At 43.9% G+C, this 26,289-nt stretch overlaps 1 protein-coding gene across 1 annotated transcript; it reads right to left on the bottom strand.

Annotated features, from left to right (window-relative positions):
• Nucleotides 1-674: 674 nt before the first annotated feature.
• On the bottom strand, nucleotides 675-25,945 carry RPL18 (ribosomal protein L18). The gene is made up of 7 exons (XM_056544076.1): nucleotides 25,462-25,945; nucleotides 23,248-23,334; nucleotides 23,048-23,155; nucleotides 21,277-21,375; nucleotides 13,886-14,009; nucleotides 2,562-2,631; nucleotides 675-802 (listed from the first exon to the last, which is right to left on the bottom strand). The coding sequence occupies exons 1-7, from the start codon at nucleotides 25,462-25,464 to the stop codon at nucleotides 727-729; spliced, it is 567 nt and encodes a 188-aa protein (XP_056400051.1). The 5' UTR covers nucleotides 25,465-25,945; the 3' UTR covers nucleotides 675-726.
• Nucleotides 25,946-26,289: the final 344 nt, after the last annotated feature.

Here is a 26,289-nt window from a genome sequence, read left to right as displayed (position 1 = left end):
GTAGAGTCAAAAACTTAGTGTGAGCCCACCCTTACAGTGAGTACCACCAACCTTTGTGTATGCATTGGTTCATATAATGCAGAGATGTAAATCCATGTCTAAACAACAATTACTAAATACAAGAAAAATTCCTACGGCACTGCGAACAGTTGGAACTCCGGTCTCTCGGTTATGGATCTACTTTGCAGGTGCAGTAATGGTGGTGCTCAGGTGTCAGCAAAGATACAAAATATACTCAAAAGATGATAAAAACGGCCACTCACCAATTCCGTCTTGCTATATTACATAAAAACTCACAAATAGGGGAGTGGGAAGGAGCGGGGGGTACAAGTGGTACAAGCTCAGTTTCGTACTAAGACTAGTGTTACTTCCAGCCATGGCTGGAAGAAGCACTAGTCTTAGTGCAAAACAAAGCTTGTTGCTCCTTCCCTCTCCCCTATTTGTGAGTTTTTTATGCAATATAGCAAGACGGAATTGGTGAGTGGCCGTTTTTCTTATCTTCTTTTCAGTATATTATATAAACCATATTTCCTCATAAGGTGTGAGAAAACCCCCACTGTTCTAATAAAGCAATACAAGGGCACATTATATTATGTTTGGATCACTAGTAGCAAAGACCACTCCTGTAACTTCAAGAAGGTGGAGTTTTGTGTTCCAAATAAAAGTGAGAAGAGTTGTTTGTAAAGACATAGCATCTTTATTGTGTACAAAGCATGGACAGTGAGTTTAGTTCTTGTAACCTCTGCTGGCTCTGCGTCCTCTGGCACGTTCAAACTTTCTACCCTTAGAACGAACGTAGGGCCTAGAAGGAAGAAAATTTCAATTATTGCAAAACAGTATTTATCAATGGATTTATCAAATATTTATCCATATTTCAATACAAATACATTCACCCCCATCCCCAAATAAAAGAAAAAAAAAATTATATGTATGCATCCAACTGAAGGATTTCTGAAACTGATTGACTATCCTCAGAATAGGCCATCTATACCTGACAAATGAGCATCTGACACCCATCACCTATGCCAATAAACTGTTTGCCAGAGCCTGCATATACAAGCAGCTCTGTATGTGGTTAGTGGCTATGCACAATTACTGCAGCTCAGACACTACATCATATACAGAATAGTTTGCTTTAGTCTGTACTTTGTATGCGGGTCCCATGGTTCTGGGAAACAGCTGGTAGGCAGGGGTCCCAGACCTCCACCATTCAGATTTTAAATTACCTATCCTAAAGGATAGGAAACTAAAAGTCCCAGAAAAACCATTTAGGCTACAGAAAATGTGGCCACCTGCTTAATTATACAATATACACTTTCACTTTTCCCCCAGCTATTAGGAACTACTATCTGTATAAGTTATAATATAAACTGACAGGCTGTTCACCCGCACTAAACTCAAATGTAATGGATTATAGTATGGGTAAACAGCATTAAAACAAGTGGTCACTTTAATAGGTCTAGGGTCTGTTTATTGAACAATGGAGGCATGGAGCCAGCACACTATGCTCCCCTGCCTCTTCAATATTCCCCGATCTGTTCGTCCCTGTCATGAATATGGTAATCTCTCCACTCACTTCACTGTGATGTGAAAGGCAGGGTAAGTCCTAATTAGAGATGAGCAAAGTTACAGTGATTCGATACAAACTTTTCGGCTCTGCAGTTGCTGACTATAGCCTGCATTAATGAGTTCAGCTTTCAGGTGCTCCGGTGGGCTGGAAAAGGTAGATACAGTGCTAGGAGAGAGTCTCCAGCCCACCGGAGCACCTGAAAGCTGAACTCATTCATGCAGGCTAAAGTCAGCAACCGCCGAGCAGTTTGTGACGAATCGACTCACTGTGACTTCGCTCATCTCTAGTCCTAATGACAGAGTGAAGACACTACCAATTTCCCCACCTCCATTGTGCACAGAAGTGCAAAAGAAAAAAATGAGATAAAAACAGACATAACTAACAAAACTGGACCTAATAGTGACCACTGATTTTAATGCTGTTCACCCACACTATAAGCCAGTATATTGGCTTTAGTGCAGGTAAACAGTCTGTCAGTTTCTCTTTAAAGAAGATGTCCAGTGCTAAGAAACGGGACCCCATCTCTGCGCTGTCAGAGTGTTTTGTTCCCAGCTGGTAGAAACACACCCCCTCCCTCCATTCAGGAAAGCTGTGTCTCCACCTCTCCCCATAGAGATTAATGTAGAGAGCGTGTTTGTACCAGCTGACCTGCTGTGTGCTAAACACAGCAGCTCAGCCGGAGCAGAGTAGAGGCCTGTATTTAAGATCATGAGGGGTCCCAGCGGTCAGACCCTTGTGATCAGTCATTTATCCCTTATCCTGCAGATAGGGGGATAAGTTTCCTCAGGACATCTTTTTTGAAGAGTGTAGCTTTGTTTGTTGGCCCAAGTGTTGTTCCTGAGATCTCTGGGCTTTCTATCATATACTCTGCCTACCCCCTTTTATGTCTGATCCATAATTAGTAAATTGCAGACTACCTCTGCAGTCAGCTGGTTTACACAGCATAACTAAAGAGTGCAAGACAGTATATAGAATTAAGTTCTCAGCTTACTTGGTATGACTGTGTGGAGTACCGGGAGCCTTTCCAAAGTGTCTGTACACCTCCCGACCCTTACGGGGACCTAATAAAGAGGGAAATAAAAAACAAAATAAGTACAACATCTCTTAACCCATAATAAATACAGAATCAGACTGATGGCAGAAAGACCACATGGTGAATTTTATATTGGGATAGGTTTATTCTAGACATGTTTAAATACACTTCCTGTGGATTTTTCAACTAACTGCAGGAAGATATAGGCTTGTTGTAATCCCAAGTTGTGTAACACAACTACTGGGTCAGCAAAGTAGACCAAAGTTTATCAAAAGGGTGTAGACTGTAGTCTGTTGCTATGAAGTCCTCTGGGAACCATGTTATATTACTGAATTGCTTCTGCCACTAAAAGAGGGGTCACTATTAAAACTATGGAATAGCTGTTCATTCACGTCACTGTACAACACCCTCTTAGAAAAAGAAACCAACATATACAATTATAATTTTAAAGATCATTTATCATTGATAAAGAAACAAGAACCCAGCTGCTCTGCTAGACAGGATCTTATAAACAGCAACTGCAGTAGTAGATGGGCTGTACAATTACATTTATACATTTCAGTCACATCCAAAAGCTTTCAGACTTGTGATATTTAAAATTTAAATTGCTCTGCCTATGGGGTTCTGAACGCACCGCATACAGAATGTCATCAGCAGAGCAGAGAATGCACCAGCAGGGTTAAGCAGTGCTGGACCTGGTGAGGGGGGTAGGTAGTTTGTTATTTTACAGCACTAGCAGGCTGCAGTATGGATTATTTTAACCCCTTAAGGACTCAGCCCTTTTTTGCAATTCTGACCACTATCACTTTGCAATAATAACTCTGGAATGCTTTTACCGACTATTCTGATTCAGAGATTGTTTCTTCGTGACATATTCTACTTTAACACAGTGGTAAATTTTCATCGTTACTTGCATCCTTTCTTGGTGAAAAGTCCCCAAATTTCATGAAAATTTTGTATTTTTCTAACTTTGAAGCTCTCTGCTTGTAAGGAAAATGGATATTCCAAATAAATTACATATTGATTCACATATACAATATATCTACTTTGTGTTTGCATCATAAAGTTGACATGTTTTTACTTTTGGAAGACACCAGAGGGCTTCAAAGTTCAGCAGCAATTTTACAATTTTTCACAATTTTCAAAATCCAAAATTTCTGGGACCAGTTCAGTTTTGAAGTGGATTTGAAGGGCCTTCATATTAGAAATACCCCACAAATGACCCCATTATAAAAACTGCACCCCCCAAAGTATTCAAAGTGACATTCAGAAATTGTGTCAACCCTTTAGGTGTTTCACAGGAATAGCAGCAAAATGGAGAAACTTTTAAATCTTCATTTTTTACACTCATGTTCTTGTAGACCCAGTTTTTGAATTCTACAAGGGGTAAAAGGAGAAAGCCCCCCACAATTTGTAACCCAATTTTTCTCGAGTAAGGAAATACCTCATAGGTGGATGTCAAGTGCTCTGTGGGTGCACTAGAGGCCTCAGAAGGGAAGGAGCAACAATGGGATTTTGGAGAGTGCATTTTTCTGAAACGTTTTTTTTTTGGGGGGGGGGGGGGGTCCAGTAAGCCTTAACACCCACAGGTGTTTGACGACTTTTCGTTAAAGTCGGATGTGTAAATGAATTTTTTTCTCCCTAAAATGCTGGTTTCCCCCCAAATTTTAAATTTTTGCAAGGGGTTATAGGAGAAAATGCCCCCCCCCCCCCCCCAAATTTGTAACCACATCTCTTCCGAGTATGGAAACACAAGGCATACTATTTTGGAAACTACACCCCACAAGGAACGTAACAAGGGGTACAGTGAGCCTAAACACCTCACAGGTGTTTGACAAATTTCCGCTAAAGTTGGACAGGAAAATGAAAAATTTGATTTTTTTCACTAAAATGCTGATGTTAGCCCAAATTTCCACAAGGGGTAATTGGAGAAAAAGCCTCCCAAAATGTGTAACCCCATTTCTTCCGAGTATAGAAATACCCCATATGTGGATGTAAAGTGCTCTGCGGGCGAACTACAATGCTCAGAAGAGAAGGAGCACCATTGAGCGTTTGGTGAGGGAATTTGGTTGGAAAAGAAGTCGGGGGCCATGTGCGTCTAACAAAGCCCCCACATGTGACCCCATTTTGGTAACAACAACCCTCACAGAATTTAATTAAGGGGTACAGTGAGCATTTACACCCCACTGGCAGATCTTTGGAACAGTGGGCTGTGCAAATGAAAAATTAAATTTTTCATATTCCCGGACCACTGTTCCAAAATTCTGTCATACGCCTGTGGGGTGTAAATGCTCATTGCACCCCTAATTACGTGAGGGGTGTAGTTTGCAAAATGAGTTACATTGAAAAGGAAGTGGGCTCAACCACAAGTACTAATAAGACTGGGTGCTATCTATGCCTTAATATTGAATACATCACAAAGAAAAAAAGGCAAGGCAGAAAGGGATGATAGCACTCCAAAAATCAATCTTTATTGTACAAAAATGACCACATACATTTAAAAGCACTTAAAGGAGGTCCATAACACTATTGACCACCTTGAACTAGTCAAAGACTCCAGAACTAGTCAAAGACTACCCCCCCCCCCCCCCAAGAACAGGGACACCCGCTATACACAATTATAAAGCGCAATCCTATCACTAAGACAACTGGCCCCACAGAAAACACTATTCAGTATGCAGTAAACAAACGAGAGCTCTTCTAAGTGGTCAAAAAGTAATATATGTACACAAAAGCATCTGCCTGTAAAGAATAAAGATAGACAATGTATGCAGAGCTACACGGTTGTTAATGGTCATACACATCAAGGAACATCAAGTTCCCCCCCTCAAAACCTAGGTCCCCACGCATTCCGTCACTCTCGGTGACTTCCTCAGGGGCGCATGGCTCTAACATGAACCAACACAAGCTGATATATCATTATTGTTCATTACCTCAGTGCCAGCAAGTGTGGGACACACACACACACACACTTCCGGTTCAACCCCTTATACTGACATACCTGATATACAGTTCCGGTATCCTGCCCTTGCTTTAGACAGAGCACGCTTGTGCTGGATCAATAACATATGCCTACTCCTATTGGCTGGTGTGCCAGGATACCGGAACTGTATGATATCAGGTATGTCAGAGTCTGACTAGTTCTGGAGTCCCTCTCCATGGCTCAAGGTGGTCAATAGTGTTATGGACCTCCTTTAAGTGCTTTTAAATGTATGTGGTCGTTTTTGTACAATAAAGATAGATTTTTTCATTTTTGGTGTGCTATCATCCCTTTCTGCCTTGCCTTTTTCTTTGTGATGTTTCCTAAATAGGGTCACATGTCGGGGGTGTGGGGGGGGTTCACTGTTGTGGCACTATGGGGTCTTTGTAAACACACATTGCCTTCAATTTTGGATACACAGTCTCCAAAATCTCAATGGCGCCCCTTCTCTTCTGAGCATTGTAGTGCGCCAGCAGAGTACTTTACATCCACATATGGGGTATGTTCTTACTTAGAAGAAATGGGGCTACAAATTTTGGGGGTCTTTTTTCCTATTCTCCCTTGTGAAAATGAAAAACGTAGGGTAACACCAGCATTTTAGTGAATTCTTCATTTTCACATCCAACTTTAACGAAAATGTTAAGGCTCACTTTACCCCTTTTTACATTCCGTGAGGGGTGTTGTCACATCTGGATATTTATTGTTTTGAGTTTATGTCAGAACCGCTGTAAAATCAGCCACCCCTGTGCAAATCACCAATTTAGACCTCAAATGTACATGGCAAGCTCTCACTTCTGAGCCATGTTGTGCACCTGCAGAGCACTTTACGCCCACATATGGGGTATTTCCGTACTCACGAAAAATTGAGTTACAAATTTTGGGGGTCTTTTTTTCCACCTTTTACCGCTTGTGAAAATTAATGGGACAACACAACACCAACATGTTAATGTAAATTTTTTTTTTACATTAACATGCTGGTGTAGACCCCAACTTTACCTTTTCATAAGGGGTAAAAGGAGAAAAAAAAAATAAATTGTAACTCCATTTCTCCCGAGTACGGAGATACTCCATACGTGGCCGTAAAGTGTTTCCTTGAAATAAGACAGGGCTCCAAAGAGAGCGCGCCATGCGCATTTGAGGCCTAAATTGGGGATTTGAATTTGCCACAAAAATTCCCCACGGCAGTTTTTCCGAACTGGGCGTCTCCAGCTGTTGCAAAACTCCCAGCATGCCTGGACAGTCAGTGGCTGTCCAGCAATACTGGGAGTGGTTTTCCAACAGCTGGAGGCTCTGTTTTGGAAACAGTGCTGTACAAGACTTTTTTTTTTTTTTGGGGGGGGGGAAGACTATGTAGGGATATGTGTTTATGTAGTTTTACTTTTTATTTTGTGTAAGTGTAGTGTTTATAGGATACATTCAGACGGTTGGGTTTACAATGAGTTTGAGCTGCGGCGGAAAATTTGCCACATATCAAACTTGCAGTAGAAAACTTGATGTAAACCCGCTTGTGTGAATGTATCCTGTACATTCCCATGGGGGGAGGACCTCCATCTGTTGCAAAACTACAACTCCCAGCATGTACAGTCTGTGCTTGCTGGGAGTTGTATTTTTGCAACAGCTGGAGGCACACTGGTTGCTAAACACTGAGTTAGGCAACAAGCTCGGTTTCACAACCAATATGTCTCCAGCTGTTGCAAAGCTGCAACAATCAGCATGCATTGACAGTTGATGGGCATGCCGAGAGTTGTAGTTTTACAACAGCTAGAGGCACACTACTACAACTCCCAGCATGACCTTTGGTAGACTGTGCATGCTAGATGTAGTTATGCAACAGCTGAATGCACACTTTCATAGAAAAAAATGTGCCTCCAGCTGTTGCATAACTACAACCCCCAGCATTCACAGACTACCAAAGGGCATGCTGGGAGTTGTAGTTGGAACTCCAGCTGTTGCAAAACTACAACTCCTAACATGCCATTTGGCTTTACATGCTGCGAGTTGTTGCTTAACAGTAGGAGGTGAACAGGCCTCACCTCCTGCTGTATCCTGCCTCCGTTGCTGCCACCGATCCTGCTGCTCCTGTCGCAGCCACCGCACATGAGGGGACCCCCGCCGGCCCCGATCGCCGTCCCAATCAACGACCAGCAGGGTCGTGATTGGTCGGTCATTCCGACCGATGAATCAATTGATCGTTAGGCGGCACCCGTGCCACCTCACTCCTGCTGGGTAAGGGTTAATGGGCCTGTCTCGGGCAGCCTCATTAACCCTTTTTTCCCGGTTCACCAGAGACCCAATTGACCCGAAATAGCAGCAAATCGCCGGTCTGAATTGACCGTGATTTGCTGTGATCACCGACATGGGGAATCTCAGGACCCCCCTGGGAAATATGCCGGGATGGCTGCTGATAGATATCAGCAGTCATCACGTCCCGATCACCACGCCCGGAGACGCGGTGATCCAGGAAAGCTGTGCCGTAAATGAACAGCGCTGTGCTCCAAGTACTACTTAGCAGCGCCATACATTTACGGTGCTTGTCCTTAAGGGGTTAATCAACCTAGCCTTTTGGCCTTTAAAAGTTGTACACACGAATTCTGTTCCCCATAGAAAATCCGTTAACTGCCCTGGCAATATATGGATATGCTAGATCTCTAGAGAAGCTAAGTAGCTTTACTGCTCTAATGAAGGTTCTAAATAAGGCACTGGCTGCTATTACTAGAAATGTATGCAATTCTCCCCCTAATTGTCTAGAATAAGAAGACCGATTTGCTGTGATCAGTTTTAAGGTGCAGTCACACAGCCGTCTGTCCCCCCCTTTTTTTTATCCCCGCGTTGTTTCCTTTTTTTTTGCAGGCTGTAAACTGATTCAAGTCGATTTAAAAAAAAAAAATCCCATTCATGTCAATAGGATTATTTTACCCGTCTGCACATGCAGTATTTTTTCTTCCGTCCAAAAAAATAAAATAAATTGGATACAGTAAATTTAACATTAGTCTATGGAAAACGGATGAGCCTTTAACCTTTTTATGACGTATCGGTACGTCACGAGTCCGCTCCCGTTCTATAACGCGGGGCCACAGGCCCAGCCTCCAACAGCGGCCAGGACCCTTGGCACAGATCGTGATGCCGCGCGCTATTAACCCTTCAGACGCGGCGTTCAAAGTAGAATGCCGCATCTAAAGTGAAAGTAAATCATTGCCAGTTAGCTCAGGGGGCTATTCGGTATAAATAAAAATAAACCTATGTGGTACTGCTGCGTGCGGAAATGTCCGAATTATAAAAATATATTGTTCATTAAACTGCACGGTCAATGGCGTACGCGCAAAAAGTAAAATACAAAAAAAAAAAAAACAATCAGTATCAAAGCGAAAAAGAAACCTTCGGATGGCGCTGCTGGTACCAATGGTGTGGGTAACTAACTGTAGCCAGAGATGCAGGTAGTACATAACACTTGACAGTTTATTGGATAAACCATAAAATAATAAAACAGGAGAATTACGCGTTTCGGGGGAGCCTCCCCCTTCTTCACATCAGTATGTCAAAAGATACAATCATGCAGGTATATATACAGGAGAAAATGGGCGCCAACAAGGCACTGGGAGGGGCTACAAACAGGTGTGTTGCATAAAAGGTACTTAGTTCAGTCACTAAACATAATGGTTAAATGATATGCAAAGTGATATTCTTTACAGGACCTCTATTGGTCTGCAAATGTACAAATATGGTGCAAAATGTATATAGAGTGATGTAAATACATTAATCGTAGCTGGTGTCCACATCCGGACTCCAGATGCGCACGCTGTGGTCTGCAGTGCCGTCAGTAGACTGTGTGGCAGAGTGAGCGCTGTCACGGGGACAATGTATGACAATGCTAATCTGTGCTATTAGGTAGAAGAAGATAAGAAGGCACAGAATAGTGTGTGCTAATGCATATTAGCACATCATGTAAGAGTATGTAAGGAGTAAGGTAGATATAGGGGGGTGTCAGTGGGAAGGGGGCGTGCCACAAAATTTGACAGCTGTTGATGAATTGGATAACTGGGATTGGAGCTATGGAAACCTATCATTATATGGGTGATGTATATGTATATACTAGGGATCGACAGATATCGGTTTTTTAGGGCCGATACAGATAATCTGTGCAGGTTAGGGCCGATAGTCGGTAACTTATACCGATATTCCGGTATAAGTTATCGGCTATTTAACCCCCTGCGACACCGCTGCAGATCATTGATTTAAAGCGGGCGCTTTAAATCAATGATCTGCTGTGGCTTTTGCGGGGCCATAGACCGCCGCCACCACCCGCTTCTCTCCCCTACCTGTCAGGGTGGTCCGGGCCATCCATCCATCGTTCCTGTAGTGTCCAGGGGCGTTCCGGGTGGAGGGTGGTCCGGGCTGTCCTTCTCCGGCGGTCATCTTCTCCACTCCGGGCAGGCTCCGGCCTAGTACGCTGCATTAGACGTAGCTGCGCAGTGATGCCCGTGCGCAGCGACGCACCTGATGTCACGGCGTAGTGGCGTCTATGCAGCGTACTAGGCCTGAGCCTGCCCGGAGTGGAGAAGAAGACCGTGGGAGAAGAAGGACAGCCCGGACCACCCTCCACCCGGAACGCCCCCGGACACTACATGAAGGAAGGATGGCCTGGACCACCCCCATTACGGGTAAGTTTAATTTTCTAATTGACTCGGAGGGTGGGGGAGGGGCCCGATCGGTATAGCGGTATGGGAAAAATCCATACCGGTATACCGCCCAGCATCACGGTGGGGGGGTGCGACGTGGGTCGGGGGTGCGGTGCGGCGGGTCGAGGGGGTTGCTGTCACGGTGCGGTGGGGGCATTATCGGCAAGATAATTGCCGATACCGATAATGCCCAAAATCGTGATTATCGGCCGATAATATCGGCCATATCGATAATCGGTCGATCCCCAGTATATACACACACCCCAGGGTGCGCTGTGTAATTTTGAGTAAGGGCTGTTCGCTCAAAGGACATATAGCTGCGCTAATTATATACAAACGAAGATGTGTAAGATGAATCTTAGGAGTACCAAGGTTCATGCATTTAGAGGATATACACACACACACACACACACACACACACACACGTGTAAATATCCAACTGGAACCATGGAAACATGTGTATATATTTGTCAAATGTAGGGATAGAAGTAAAAAATGAAAAAAAGAATAAAATGTAAATATAAAAAGAGTACAATGATACTCAATCTGTGGAGAGCTCTAATATCAAAAAAAGTCATAATACACTTGTGTATAAGAGCGTATGTAAATGAAATATACAACATTAGAGTAAAATGCAATCTAGTCATAGAGGGTAAATACAAGAATATATAAGTCGCTGAATATATAAAATATATGTCTCAATGGATACGAATATGTATAAAAAAAAAAAAAAACATAGCAGATCTGTAGAAACCGACTGTCATATCCGATCCGTCGGGAATGACATACAGGTCATGTAACAGCCTATATTGCAAGGCTGAGGGTTTGAGGAGTAGGATATTCCTGGAGTTATATAGTGATGTAGGTGGTGGGATGGTATAGCTAGAGGTTGTATTCTATCAAGTCGTTCAAACCACCTGGAGATAGGGTTCCTAGGGTGTGAATCCAGAAATGTTCCCGTCTTCTCAAAGTATTGAATCTCTGGAATTTCTTGATTCACACCCTCCGAACCCCATCTCCAGGTGGTTTGAACGACATGATAGAATGCAACCTCTAAATATGCCATCCCACCACCTACATCACTATATAACTCCAGGAATATCCTACTCCTTAAACCCTCAGCCTTGCAATATAGGCTGTTACATGACCTGTATGTCATTCCTGACGGATCGGATATGACAGTCGGTTTCTACAGATCTGCTATGTTTTTTTTAGTTTTTTAATACATATTCGTATCCATTGAGACATATTTTATATATTCAGCGACTTTTATATTCTTGTATTTACCCTCTATGACTAGATTGCATTTTACTCTAATGTTGTATACTTCGTTTACATACGCTCTTATACACAAGTGTATTATGACTTTTTATTGATATTAGAGCTCTCCACAGATTGAGTATCATTGTACTCTTATATTTATGTACATTTTATTCTTATTTTCATTTTTTACTTCTATCCCTACATTTGACAAATATATACACATACATGTTTCCATGGTTCCAGTTGGATATTTACACGTGTGTGTGTGTGTGTGTGTGTGTATATCCTCTAAATGCATGAACCTTGGTACTCCTAAGATTCATCTTACACATCTTCGTTTGTATATAATTAGCGCAGCTATATGTCCTTTGAGCAAACAGCCCTTACTCAAAATTACACAGCCCACCCTGGGGTGTGTATATACATATATATCACCCATATAATGATATGTTTCCATAGCTCCAATCCCAGTAATCCAATTCATCAACAGCTGTCAAATTTTGTGGCACGCCCCCTTCCCACTGACACCCCCCTATATCTACCTTACTCCTTACATACTCTTACATGATGTGCTAATATGCATTAGCACACACTATTCTGTGCCTTCTTATCTTCTTCTACCTAATAGCACAGATTAGCATTGTCATACATTGTCCCCGTGACAGCGCTCACTCTGCCACAGTCTACTGACAGCACTGCAGACCACAGCGTGCGCATCTGGAGTCCGGATGTGGACACCAGCTACGATTAATGTATTTACATCACTCTATATACATTTTGCACCATATTTGTACATTTGCAGACCAATAGAGGTCCTGTAAAGAATATCACTTTGCATATCATTTAACCATTATGTTTAGTGACTGAACTAAGTACCTTTTATGCAACACACCTGTTTGTAGCCCCTCCCAGTGCATTATTGTCGCCCATTTTCTCCTGTATATATACCTGCATGATTGTATCTTTTGACATACTGATGTGAAGAAGGGGGGAGGCTCCCCCGAAACACATGATCCACCTGTTTCATGGTTTATCCAATAAACTGTCCAGTGTTTTGTACTACCTGCATCTCTGGCTACAGTTTGTTACCCACACCATTGGTACCAGCGCCATCCGAATGTTTCTTTTTCGCTTTGCTACTAATTGTTCTGTCTCAGGAGGCGGTTTCGCCACTCCTGCAACCTAAGGCTCAGCAGCAGTTCCGGACTCTTCTTCTCTAAACCCCCTTATGGGTTGATATGCAAGTTTTTACTTGCTGCAAGGTGAGCAGCCACTACCTAAGGGTCTAAAGAGGCCCCGTCTTTTCTCTTGCTCTCTCCTACTACTCTTACGGTATCACACGAGGCGCCTCCTCTGGTCTCCCCTTTTTTTCCTTAATTTACAGATAAATACAAAAAAGGTACCACTAAAAACCTCAGATTATGGCCCCAAAAAATTAGCCCTCATACTGCCCCATACTCTGAAAAATAAAAAAAAGTTATAGGGGGTCAGAAGATGACAACATTTTCCTGCATGAAGTTATGATTTTTTCCAGATGTACAACAAAAATCAAACCTATATAAGTTGGGTACCATTTTAATCGCATGGACCTACAGAATAAAAGAGAAGGTGTCATTTCTACTGAAAAATGTACTGTCTAGAAACGGAAGCCCCCAAAAGTTACAAAATGCCGTTTTTTCTTCAAATTTGTATCACGATTTTCTTTCCGTTTCGCCGTAGATTTTTGGGTAAAATGACTGATATTACAAAGTAGAATTGGTGACGCAAAAAATAAGCCATCATATGGATTTTAGGTGCAAAAGTTGAAATAGTTATGATTTAAGATAAGGAGGAAAAAATTAAAATGCAAAAAAAAAAAAAACGGAAAAACCCCAGGCCCTTAAGGGGTTAATGTCATCAGTTTGCATCCATTTTTTTCAATTCGTTTTTATTTTTTGAGCATGCTCAGAAAAAAAAAAAAAACATTTTTTTGGGGGGGTTATTAACTGAACAAAAACAGATCCTAACAGATCACATACGTTTTTTTTTAAAGTCCTTAAATTTTGACGGGAGAAAAACGGAACGGGTCTAGACGGCTGTGCGAACGCAGCCTTAGAGATGAGCGAAATTAGTGATTTGATTCATCACGAACCTAGTGGCTCAGCAGTTGCTGACTTTAGCCTGCATAAATTAATTCAGTTTAAGTCAGAAACTGCCGAACTGCATGGTTCGTGATGAGTTGAATCACTAACTTCGCTCATCTCTAATCAGTTTGCTTGCTTTAGAAAAAAAAAAAAAAAGTGCTGTAAAATTTGGGACATCTATCTAGTAGATATGACATATGGGTTTGTCATTGCTCATTATAAATATTTTTAGTTTGTTACCTGACAGGAGAACAGTGTTCTCGCCTTTAGGAGCAGCAAGAGCCAGTTGGTCAAAAGTCATGATGTGGCCTCCATTTTTAAGGATTCGTCTGCGAGCTTCAGTGGACACTCTAAGTGCACAAACCTAAATGAATAAAAATAACAGATATATATGTGTAAGTGTCCATGACCCAGTGTGTTTTTCCCCTAGTTAACACCAATACTTCAATGTTTACTCTAGAATCCTTCTATTCATTTAGAGCAGAGGTTAAAATGATGTCCTTATCTAGTCCTAATGTACACAACAGTTACAATACCTTAACAGTTACCAATCTTTCACACTGCTGGTCCCAGGTGTAAGTTCAACCCTGTTTGTTTGGTGCATAATATATACACACATACATATACACACATATATATTCCGCAACCTGACAAAAACACTGCTGCAGTCTGATTGGTTCTACAGTGGAAAGTTTGTCTCAGGAGTAGAAAGTAGCCAGAGCTGCAGAGGACAGGATGACATAGGAGGAGCCCCAAGGGACTGAGGCAGAAGAGTAAGCTTTGTTTTTTGGGCCATCCCCAGAAACATAGGGGGAGATTTATCAAAACCTGTCCAAAGGAAAAGTTGCTGAGTTTCCCATAGCAACCAGATTGATTTTTTTTAAATGCCTCTGAAAAATGAAAGCAGTGATCTGATTGGTTGCTAAGGGCAACTCAGCAGCTTTTCCTCTGGATGGGTTTTGCTAAATCTCCCTAATTGTTTTTGTATTCTCTGGATAACATCTTTAATTGGCCGAAAGTTGTCAACTAGTGACATATTGGGTCCATTTTCCAAACTTGCAACTTGAAACTGAAAATGCTTTTTAGTCCTGCACATTATAGAGAAAAAAATTTTTTTAAAAAAAAACTACATTTGGCCCATTAAAGAGACCCTAGGATCAGATTTTACAAGACATGGCAACGTGTTACTATGACAGGGAGATGATGCCTGAAAGGTGCCAGCAGGAGTCATCCTCTTCTATTCCTCATCTGCTCAGGTTGTGATCACCCCCTCAGAGTGATTGACAGCTCATCACCGCTCACCTCCCTAAGCAGATGGAGCAGAGCAATGACGCGAGCCGTCAATCACACTGAGGAGGCAGACAGGACTAAGATTTATCAGGTTGCCAATGTATACTCTGAACAGAAAGGTAACGCAATGTATTTACCACATACACATCACAAGATAAATCTGCAGTTGTATATTCATATGACTGAATGTTTTATAAACTGCTTAGCAATGGATAGATTGTATAAGAATAAGTTGTACACCTTAAAGCCTTACTGTTACAAAAAATCTTTTTATTTAATATTTCCTATAAAAAAAATCCAGACCGCTTGCAGAAGAGCAATTTCCATGCATGCTAAAAGAGCAATACAAGGTGCTAAATTGTTTATAAGCAACATTTCTTTGGTCCTTTTATGAACTTTTGTTTGTGTATTTGCATTAAATACGTTTCACATATCTGCTTTAGGGTCATATAAAGGATACACTTGTCATCAAGTAAATGGAAAAAGGTTTCTTTTTGGCATAAAATTGACATTTTTCTTGTGTACTTGAACCATACAGGTTTCTCATGGCTGCATTAGTTATATAAAGAATAAGAATGTCTGAAGGGACAAGGGAGAGGGAAGTAAAGGAGCAAGTTCATCATACTCCAAAAGAAATGACCGGCGCCTACAGGAGAGTGAGCACAGTAATACAAACATAACACGTATAAAAGCATGCTTAGTATTATGCACACAGGTCTTAGGGCACATTACTACACTGACTAGCATTTTCTTACATTTACTTACTGACAGTAATGCTTACTAGTGACGTTTACGCCATTGACTATGCAGCTTCATTAACATTTTCATAGTTTGCACATGACAATACCACGTTTATTTTTATTTAATTTTATTGGATACATTGGAAAATGAGGGGGGGGGGATTTAAACTTTTATATATTACACATACATTTTATTTACTATTTTAGTTCCCATATGGGGCCTATTACATGCATTCTTATGATTGCAAATACTGAACAATGCTGCTCCATAGAACAGCACTGTACAGCGTTATTTGTGTTCCAGTCGATTTTTCCCGTTTTAGACTTCAATCAACTTTGTGTCTAAGGGGTAAATGCCGGACATCGGCCCGATATGCGATTTCCGGCATTAGCTGTCGGTACAGGCTGCTGATAACCGGTAACCACCAGGTAGGAAGTGCGCTGAGCTCTTGAGCACATACACTGGGAGCGGACAGAGGGTGTACATTTTACACGCTGCTTTCTTAAATGGACACCATCAGATTCAAAAACGTTTTATATGTTGGACCTCTTGGCAAAACCTTTTTATTATACTTTATAAGAAAACTATTTCCTTTTTATAGAAATCATGGCTTTGTCCAAGCTGAAGCAGAGGCATGGACAAAGTCCAGTAAGTGAAGGTGTGCTAAAACTCCTGTGCGATCAGACATGAGCAAGAGCACAGAGGAGTGCTAGCCCACCCTTACTGGACTTTGTCCACGCCTGTGCTTTAGCTTGGACAAAGCCACGATATCTATAAAAAAAAATATGTTATGTAGTATTAGAAAGGTTAATGTTTTGCCAAGATGTACAACATATAAAGTTTTTGTATCTCACAGTACCCATTTAAGTCTTAGAGGTGTTCGCCCTGGCTGCCCGGTACTTGGCACACCGGGATGTACAGTTATGTCCTGAGTGCCACTTGAGCTATGAAGCAAGCACAGAAGTTGCACTTGCTTCATAGACTGTGGGTTCTGGCCAGGGACATGTCACATATGCGAAAGTTGTATGATAAAAACTACCTATTATGGCACAAAAAAAATTAGCCCCCACACAGCCCGGTATATGAAAAAATGAAAAAGTTAAGGGTGAGAATAGGGCAATTTTAACCCCTTAAGGACCCAGCCATTTTACACCTCAGGACCCGGCCTTTTTTTGCACATCTGACCACTGTCACTTTAAACATTAATAACTCTGGAATGCTTTTAGTTATCATTCTGATTCCGAGATTGTTTTTTCGTGACATATTCTACTTTAACTTAGTGGTAAAATTTTGTGGTAACTTGCATCCTTTCTTGGTGAAAAATCCCCAAATTTTATGAAAAATTTGCATTTTTCTAACTTTGAAGCTCTCTGCTTGTAAGGAAAATGGATATTCCGAATAATTTTTTTTTTTATTCACATATACAATATGTCTACTTTATATTTGCATCATAAAATTGACGTGTTTTTACTTTTGGAAGACACCAGAGGGCTTCAAAGTTCAGCAGCAATTTTCCAATTTTTCACAAAATTTCCAAACTCACAATTTTTCATGGACCAGTTCAGGTTTGAAGTGGATTTGAAGGGTCTTCATTTTAGAAATACCCCACAAATGACCCCATTATAAAAACTGCACCCCCCAAAGTATTGAAAATGACATTCAGTCCACGTTTTAACCCTTTAGGTGTTTCACAGGAATAACAGCAAAGTGAAGGAGAAAATTCACAATCTCCATTTTTTACACTCGCATGTTCTTGTAGACCCAATTTTTGAATTTTTACAAGGGGAAAAAGGAGAAAATGTATACTTATATTTGTAGCCCAATTTCTCTCGAGTAAGCACATACCTCATATGTCTATGTAAAGTGTTCGGCGGGCGCAGTAGAGGGCTCAGAAGCGAAGGAGCGACAAGGGGATTTTGGAGAGTACGTTTTTTTGAAATGGTTTTTGGGGGGCATGTTGCATTTAGGAAGCCCCTATGGTGCCAGAACAGCAAAAATCCCCCACATGGCATACCATTTTGGAAACTAGACCCCTTGAGGTACGTAACAAGGAATAAAGTGAGCCTTAATACCCCACAGGTGTTTCACGACTTTTGCATATGTAAAAAAATAAAAATAAAATTTCACTAAAATGTGTGTTTCCCCCCAAATTTCACATTTTTGCAAGGGTTAATAGCAGAAAATACCCCCCAAACATTGTAACCCCATCTCTTCTGAGTATGAAGGTACCCCATAAGTTGACCTGAGGTGTACTATGGGTGAACTACAATGCTCAGAAGAGAAGGCGTCATATTTGGCTTTTTGAGAGCAAATTTTGCTCGGGGGCATGTCGCATTTAGGAAGCCCCTATGGTGCCAGGACAGCAAAATAACCTCCACATGGCATACCATTTTGGAAACTAGACCCCTTGAGGAACGTAAGAAGGCGTAAAGTGAGCATTTACCCCCCACTGGTGTCTGTCATATCTTTGGAACAGTGGGCTGTACAACATTTTTAATTTGCACAGCCCACTCTTCCAAAGATCTGTCAGACACCAGTGGGGTGTAAATTCTCACTGCACCCCTCATTACATTCCGTGAGGGGTGTAGTTTCCGAAATGGGGTCACATGTGTTTTTTTTTTTATTTTGCGTTTGTCAAAACCGCTGTAACAATCAGCCACCCCTGTGCAAATCACCTCAAATGTACATGGCGCACTCTCCCTTCTGGGCCTTGTTGTGCGCCCCCAGAACACTTTACGCCCACTTATGGGGTATCTCCGTACTAGGGAGAAATTGTGTTACAAATTTTGGGGGTCTTTTTTCCCCTTTACCTCTTGTCAAAATGAAAAGTATAGGGCAACACCAGCATGTTAGTGTAAAAAGTTTATTTTTTTTACACTAACATGCTGGTGTAGACCCCAACTTCACCTTTTCATAAGGGGTGAAAGGAGAAAAAGCCCCCCAAGATTTGTTAGTCAATTTCTCCCGAGTACGGCGATACCCCATATGTGACCCTAAACTGTTGCCCTGAAATACGACAGGGCTCCATAGTGAGAGCGCCATGCGCATTTGAGGCCTGAATTAGGGATTTGCATAGGGGTGGACATAGGGGTATTCTACACCAGTGATTCCCAAACAGGGTGCCTCCAGCTGTTGCAAAACTCCCAGCATGCCTGGACAGTCAACGGCTGTCCGGCAATACTGGGAGTTGTTGTTTTGCAACAGCTGGAGGCTCCATTTTGGAAAGAGTGGCGTACCAGGCGTTTTTGATTTTTATTGGGGAGGGAGGGGGGCTGTGTAGGGGTATGTGTATATGTAGTGTTTTTTACTTTTTATTTTATTTTGTGTTAGTGTAGTGTAGTGTTTTTAGGGTACAGTCACACGGGCGGGGGATTACAGCGAGTTTGAGCTGCCGCGCAAAATTTGCTGCATTGCAAACTTGCAGCCCGATACTCACTGTAAGCCCCCTGCCCATGTGAGTGTACCCTGTACATTCACAGGGGGACCTTCAGCTGTTGCAAAACTACTACTCCCAGCATGCCTGAGAATGTTTGGGAGTTGTGGTTTTGCAACAGCTGGAGGCACACGGGTTGGGAAACACTGAGTTAGGAAACAATGTTTCCCAACCAGTGTGCCTCCAGCTGTTGCAAAACCACAACTCCCAAACATTCTCAGGCATGCTGGGAGTAGTAGTTCGGCAACATCTTTAGAGCCAGATGTTGCCGAACTACAACTCCCAGCATGCTTGGAGTTGTAGTTTTGCAACATCTGGAGGACTACAGTTTGCAGACCACTAATACAGTGGTTCCCAATCTGTGCCCTTCCAGATGTTGCAAAACTACAACTCCCAGTATGCCAAAACTGTCCAGGCATGCTGGGAGTTGTAGTTCTGCAACATCTGAAGGGCCAGATGTTACAGAACTACAACTCCCAGCATGCCTGGACAGTAAGGGCATGTTGAGGATGTGTAGTTTTGCAACATCTGGAAGGGCACAGTGGTCTCCAAACTGTGGACCTCCAGATGTTGCAAAACTGCAACTCCCAGCATGCCCAGACGCCAAGGGCTGTCTGGGCATGCTGGGAGTTGTAGTTTACAGGGTCCTATTACAGCAATGCATGTCGCTTTACGGCGACGTGCATTGCTGTAAAGGGCCCGACCGCGGCTGAAGATTTACTCACCTGTCGTCGCCGCCGCCGCCGCCATCTTCACCGCCGGGATCCGGGTCTTCAGGGACGAGGTAAGTACCGGGGCCGGGCCCCAGCACTCCCCCGTCCCCCCCTCCGGTCTTCCTCCCGTCCTCTCCGGACTTTCAGGGGCCGGGCAGGACGGGAGGAAGTAACCGCCCCCCCTCCTGCGATTGGTCGGTTCACTAACCGACGGATCGCAGGGGATCGGAGGAGGTGCCAGGCTTGCCACCTCGCTCCGATACTTCAGCATGGTCCTGGCTGTCTGTGACAGCCGGGATCATGCGAAATTACCGGGCGGTCGGGTCCCAGAGACCCGATCAGCCCGGTATCGCCGCAGATCGCAAGGGCGATTTCCCTTGCGATTTGCGGCGATCGCCGACATGGGGGGCCTACATGGCCCCCCTCGGCGTTTGCCCTGGATGCCTGCTGAAGGATTTCAGCAGGCATCCAGTTCCGATCTCTGCCCGGCGCGCGGCAGAGACCGGAAAACGCCAGGACGTACAGGGACGTCCTGGGTCCTTAAGGCCCAGGGTGCGGGGACGTCCCCGTACGTCCTGGGTCCTTAAGAGGTTAAACATACTTATTTCGTTAAGTGACTTTAAAAGAAGTCAAACATGAAATGATACGATCATCATTTTAATTGTATTGACCGACAGAAGAGATCATGTCAGTTTTACCATAAAGTGCACTGTGTAAAAATGAAACCCTTAAATTTCAATTTTCTATTCAATTTCCACCACAATTTCGCTTTTGTTGTGCCATACATTTTAACCATTCAGGACATCGGGTATGCAAGTACACCTTTGTATTCTGGTACTTAAGGACAAAGGGTGTACCTGAACGCCCCGAATCCTTAAAGGGGTACTCCGCCCCTAGACATCCCTATCCTTTGGATAGGGGATAAGATGTCAGATCGCCGCGGTCCCGCTGCTGAGGGCCCCCGGGATCCCTGCTGCGGCACCCTGCTATCGTAACAGCACAGAGAGTTCACTCTGCAGGTAATGACGGACGATACAGGGGACGGAGCAGTGTGAAGCCATGGCTCCGCCCCTCGTAACATCACAGCCCGTCCCCTTAATGCAAGTCTATGGCAGGGGGCGTGACGACCGCCACGCCCCCTCCCATAGACTTGTATTGAGGGGGCGGGCCGTGTCATCACGAGGGGCGGAGCCGTGACGTAATGATGCTCCAGCCCCTGTATCGCCCGTCATTACGTGCAGAGCAAACTCTCTCTGTGCTGTAATGATAGCAGGGTGCCGCAGTGGGGATCCCGGGGGCCCCCAGCAGCGGGACCGCGGCGATCTGACATCTTATCCCCTATCCTTTGGATAGGGGATAAGATGTCTAGGGGCGGAATACCCCTTTATGCAGGTTGTTTTTTGGTGACAGCCCATACTAGTACAGACACTAATTCATACAAGATTATGTGCTACCTTCAGCTTTGGGATATTCTGGATTCTGACATCATCGGTGATGCTTCCTACTACCACAGCAGTTTTGTTTTCACGTCCAGAAAGCTTCATCTTGCGAATCTATAAGGGAAGAATTTGTGAAACCGCTTGAAATGTAACAATCCATAGAATTCTCCATTTAATCTTTTATTTCTCCACAGTCCATTGGCATCAGTTCTTACAAAGAGGTTCTCAGTTCGGGTTCATGGACAATGGATCTTTACTCTGATATCAATAGGTCCTAATTATTTATATGAACAGAAACAACCTCAATAGACATCTTCAGTAATTGGGAGGGGGAAAAAACAGGCGTCCTATAACTTTTAGTCAAGATCACACGGCAGAATTTCTGTGCCGGATTCTGCATTGGAATTTGGTACGTAGATTCAGCTGCATCAGAATCCCGTTGAATTCAATGGGATTCTGCTGCTGTGCACAGCGCAGAGTTTCCATGCCAGATGTTTCTAGCACGGAAATTCAATTTTCTATGTCTGCACAAAGAAATATCACGTTCATTCTTTGTGCAGAAACTGCACGGAATGCATAGACGTCTGATACTGTGCATTCCCATGAGGTCCAAGCACCGGCAGATTATACAGGCGCCCGCACAGAAATTCTCCGTGCAGACATTTCAGCATGTGAACATAGCTTTAACCTTTACAGTTGTAAGCTGCAAGGAATGCAACTTAAAGTAATGGCTTAGCCATGTGCCTTAAAAGGGGTTGTGCAGGACTAGATTTAGTCAAAAAAACAGCACCAGAACTGTGCTCAGGTTGTGTGGTATTGAACCTCAGTTCCACTAAAGTTAATGGAGCCAAGGTGTAATACCACACACAAACTGGATAGGTGTGGTGCTGTTTTTAAGAAAATAACTTTCTATTACTTGATAGAGAAATGGGGATCTGACTGATGCAACCTCAGATCCAGAGAAGGGGCTAGAGAGGAAAATCCGTGCTTTAGCCCCTTCAGGTTATTAATATTATATATATATATATATATATATATATATATATATATATATATATATATATATATATATATATATAAAAATATTAAAAAAAAAGAGCTAACAAAATTTGTATGTTTAAGATGCCTCTATTCTGACCCTCATCTGTTTTTTTTTTAGTTTTCCGTATATGGGGCAGTTTTTGCGCCATGACTAAGTTATCGGCGGCACTTTTGCATATGTGACTTTCTGATCACTTTCATTTTTCTGGGATGTCATCAAAAAGCAGCAATTTTTGACAGTTTACATTTATGCACACAACGATATCAAATATTAAAAAAAATGTTAACACTTGTAAAATGGGAAAAGGTGGGGAGGGTTAAATGTTTTTTTTTGCTTGGGAGGGAGCTTATTAACATTTCATTAATTTTTTTTTCTTTTTAAATACTTCACTTCTTTTTATGTCCCCATATGGAGACTATACATAGCAATCCTTAGTTTACTATTACTGCTATGCATATACAAAGCACTGATAATTAATATCGGCACATTACTTATATTGGGGAGATTTATCAAAACCTGTCCAAGGGAAACATTGCTGAGTTGCCCATAGCAACCAGAGTGCTTCTTTCGTTTCTGAAAACCTGATTGGTTGCTATGGGCAACTCAGCAACTTTTCCTCTGGACAGGGTTTGATAAATCCCCTTTGTCCTAAAGGGGTTAACACTGTCCTGCCAACCCCATGACATGGCCACTATTGCACAGCAGAAAAGAGCCAATCTCTGTTGAAGGGACTATTTAACTTACCAAGCGGGACAGAGAGAGAGGTGGCCTGTTGGTACGGCTCATGAAGAGTCGCCTGAGAACCACTTTATTAAAGTTGGATGTGGTACGGCGGGCCAAGAAACGGTACAGCTGGAAAAGGTAAACAGAGCAGTGCGTTATTCTTCTGCATGGAGAAACAACGGGAGACTAGCAACACAACGCACTGTATTAGTAACACTAACCTTAACCAAAAGCCTCAGGTAGATATCCTGACTCTTAGGCTCCTTTCGCCGCACCTTGCGGTCCTTGTTGTGGCGGATATCTACTCCCTGTATTACAGCAGAAAAAAATAAGTTACTGAAGGAAAATATATAGACAGTCCATATAATTTACAGAGCCCCAAACCCTCCATGAAGTATCTCATCCTAAATATTCAAACACTGTCTATAGGATGTCCAAACAACTTGACCGGATGAGAGGGGCCTCCGAGCAGAGGCCTGGAGTGTTGTCGCTCTATGAGGGGATCCACAGTAGAGACCATGAGTGCTGCCAAACTAAGAAGGGCCCCACAGTAGAGACCAGGAGTGCTGCCAAACTAAGAAGGGCCCCACAGTAGAGACCATGGGGGACATGTATCAAAGATTTTACCCCTGCTTTGTGTGTATTTTTTTGCGCAAAATTTTGCACAAGCGCTTTTTTTGCGCACGTTTTGGTAGAGCATGTCCTCCAGATGTGGCTGAATCAGGGTACCTTGGAGTGACATCTATAGTACACATGGATTTATTAACTGCGTACTTTTTTTTTTTACACCAAAAATTTTGCCGCAAGAGCTGTTTTTTTTGCGCAAATATAAGCCATCTTGGGCTTAACGTAGCAAGATGCTCTAAATCATTGATTCTATTTTCCAAAGAGTGGATTTAGGAGATTACTATATTTACCCGCAATTTATGAAGCTCATTGCACTTGATTGATAAATTTAGCTCTTCTGCACATAATTTTGAATTCGGCAAAAGGGGTAAAATGCTTCTTCCATACACAAATAATGATACATGTCCCCCCATGAGTGCTGCCAAACTAAGAAGGGACCCACAGGAGAAGCCCAGAGCGCTTCCAATCTATGAGGGGACCAACAACAAAGGCCCACACAATCTACAGAGGACATAGTTTTGGCAACTTTTACATAAGGTAAGTCTATGGGTATACCACAGCATACATTAGGAATTATTTAAATGAGCAGTCAGATTTAAAAACATTTTATATGTTGCACCTCTTGGCAAAACATTAACTTTTCTAATATATTTCATAAGAAAATTTTATTTCCTTTTTATAGAAATCGCTAATAAAATCATGGTTTTGTTTAAGCTGAATCACAGGCATGGACAAAGAAGGTGGGCTAGTACTCCTCTGTGCTCACTCCTGTCTGATACGGCGGGAGAGGGCACAGACGAGCGCTACCCGGCGGGAGAGGGCCCAGACGAGCGCTACCCGGCGGGAGAGGGCCCAGACGAGCGCTACCCGGCGGGAGAGGGCACAGACGAGCGCTACCCGGCGGGAGAGGGCACAGACGAGCGCTACCCGGCGGGAGAGGGCACAGACGAGCGCTACCCGGCGGGAGAGGGCACAGACGAGCGCTACCCGGCGGGAGAGGGCACAGACGAGCGCTACCCGGCGGGAGAGGGCACAGACGAGCGCTACCCGGCGGGAGAGGGCACAGACGAGCGCTACCCGGCGGGAGAGGGCACAGACGAGCGCTACCCGGCGGGAGAGGGTCCAGACGAGCGCTACCCGGCGGGAGAGGGTCCAGACGAGCGCTACCCGGCGGGAGAGGGCACAGACGAGCGCACAAAGCCATCATTTTACAAGACATTTCTATAAAAGGAAATAAAAGTTCTTAAAGTATCTTAGAAGGGTTAAAATGTTGCCAATATGTACAACATAACATTTTGGAATCTGCCGGTATCCCCAGGCAGTCTGATGTGGCAGCAGTGAACCTGCCCTAAACAGTGTATACACCTCATGTATAAGGGGTGCGCACAGGCCTATTACCAACTGTATACTACTATATAGTGATGTGTAGACTCCAGGTAACACGTTACAGATGTGCCACATGACAAACCCCGCACCACTACACCGGTCACCATCCACAGTGACAACAGCCGTGTAACCCTCTGAGGCTCTAATAACCATTTCTACAGTATCAGTAATAAGAGCGTAGACACCCGTCCGGCCCCGCTACCCCGCCCCGGAGAGTACACCGGCGAAGCCGCTCAGCCCCACAGACCGGGGGCCGCCATAGAAGATTTATTAACCCAACCATTATTCGCCTCAGTTTCTCGCTAAATAAAGGTCCAGCCCGCGGCCCAGCAGTAAGACGGTGCCCACCGCGCCCGAATACCCTGAGAGACCCGCAATACAGAGCGGGATGGCAGCAGATTACAATCGACCCAAACTCTCACCATGATGGCGGCTGTGGCACCAGCGGCTTCTCGGGGAGGAAAGGAAGGAGGAGGGCGTGCCGCGGGGGCTTATGGGAAATCACGGAGACAGGAACTTGTCAGCCTGAGAAGAGGACGCTCTCTCTTTTCCTCTCTGTGGTTGGAGGACTGGATACAGTTCGGGTATCCCGATACATGATCTGATTGGGTGACCTCAGAGCATGATGGACCAATCAGATCGTAGTGTAAAAAAAACAGTGAGGAAGAGAAAGAAGGACGTCCATGAACCTGCCTGCTGGAGCGGAGCTAGTTCGGGGTTCAGAAGCTGCGCAGGGAGGGAAAAGGCTGGCGGGGGAGAGGGAAAAGATCCGGCAGCAAACCCGGGACCCGGCGTTCACTCACCACAACCCCTTCAGCCGTATAGCCGAGTGCACCGATCTACCTGGGGGCAGGTGGAGGATAGCATGTCCTAGTGTAGTGAAAACTGTGCCCTGTAGCACAGCCCCCTCCCCTCTCACTCCATCCCCCCCCTCCCCTCTCACTCCATCCCCCCCCCTCCCCTCTCACTCCATCCCCCCCCCTCCCCTCTCACTCCATCCCCCCCCCTCCCCTCTCACTCCATCCCCCCCCCTCCCCTCTCACTCCATCCCCCCCCCCCTCCCCTCTCACTCCATCCCCCCCCCCCTCCCCCCTCACTCCATCCCCCCCTCCCCTCTCACCCCATCCCCCCCTCCCCTCTCACTCCATCCCCCCTCTCACTCCATCCCCCCCTCCCCTCTCACTCCATCCCCCCCCTCCCCTCTCACTCCATCCCCCCCTCCCCTCTCACTCCATCCCCCCCCTCCCCTC

The sequence above is a fragment of the Hyla sarda genome, chromosome 10 (assembly GCF_029499605.1).
Source record: "Hyla sarda isolate aHylSar1 chromosome 10, aHylSar1.hap1, whole genome shotgun sequence".
Classification (NCBI taxonomy): Eukaryota; Metazoa; Chordata; class Amphibia; order Anura; family Hylidae; genus Hyla; species Hyla sarda.
Note: the sequence above shows the minus strand (reverse complement) of the source record. Positions and strands in the feature narration are given on the sequence as shown.

Excerpts from the sequence above, each read along its gene's own strand:
- RPL18 (XM_056544076.1), bottom strand. Across the intron at positions 23,156-23,247 it reads ACCTGAGGCTTTTGGTTAAG|CTGTACCGTTTCTTGGCCCG; the intron begins GTTAGTGTTACT and ends TACCTTTTCCAG. Across the intron at positions 21,376-23,047 it reads CTCTCTCTCTGTCCCGCTTG|ATTCGCAAGATGAAGCTTTC; the intron begins GTAAGTTAAATA and ends CTTCCCTTATAG.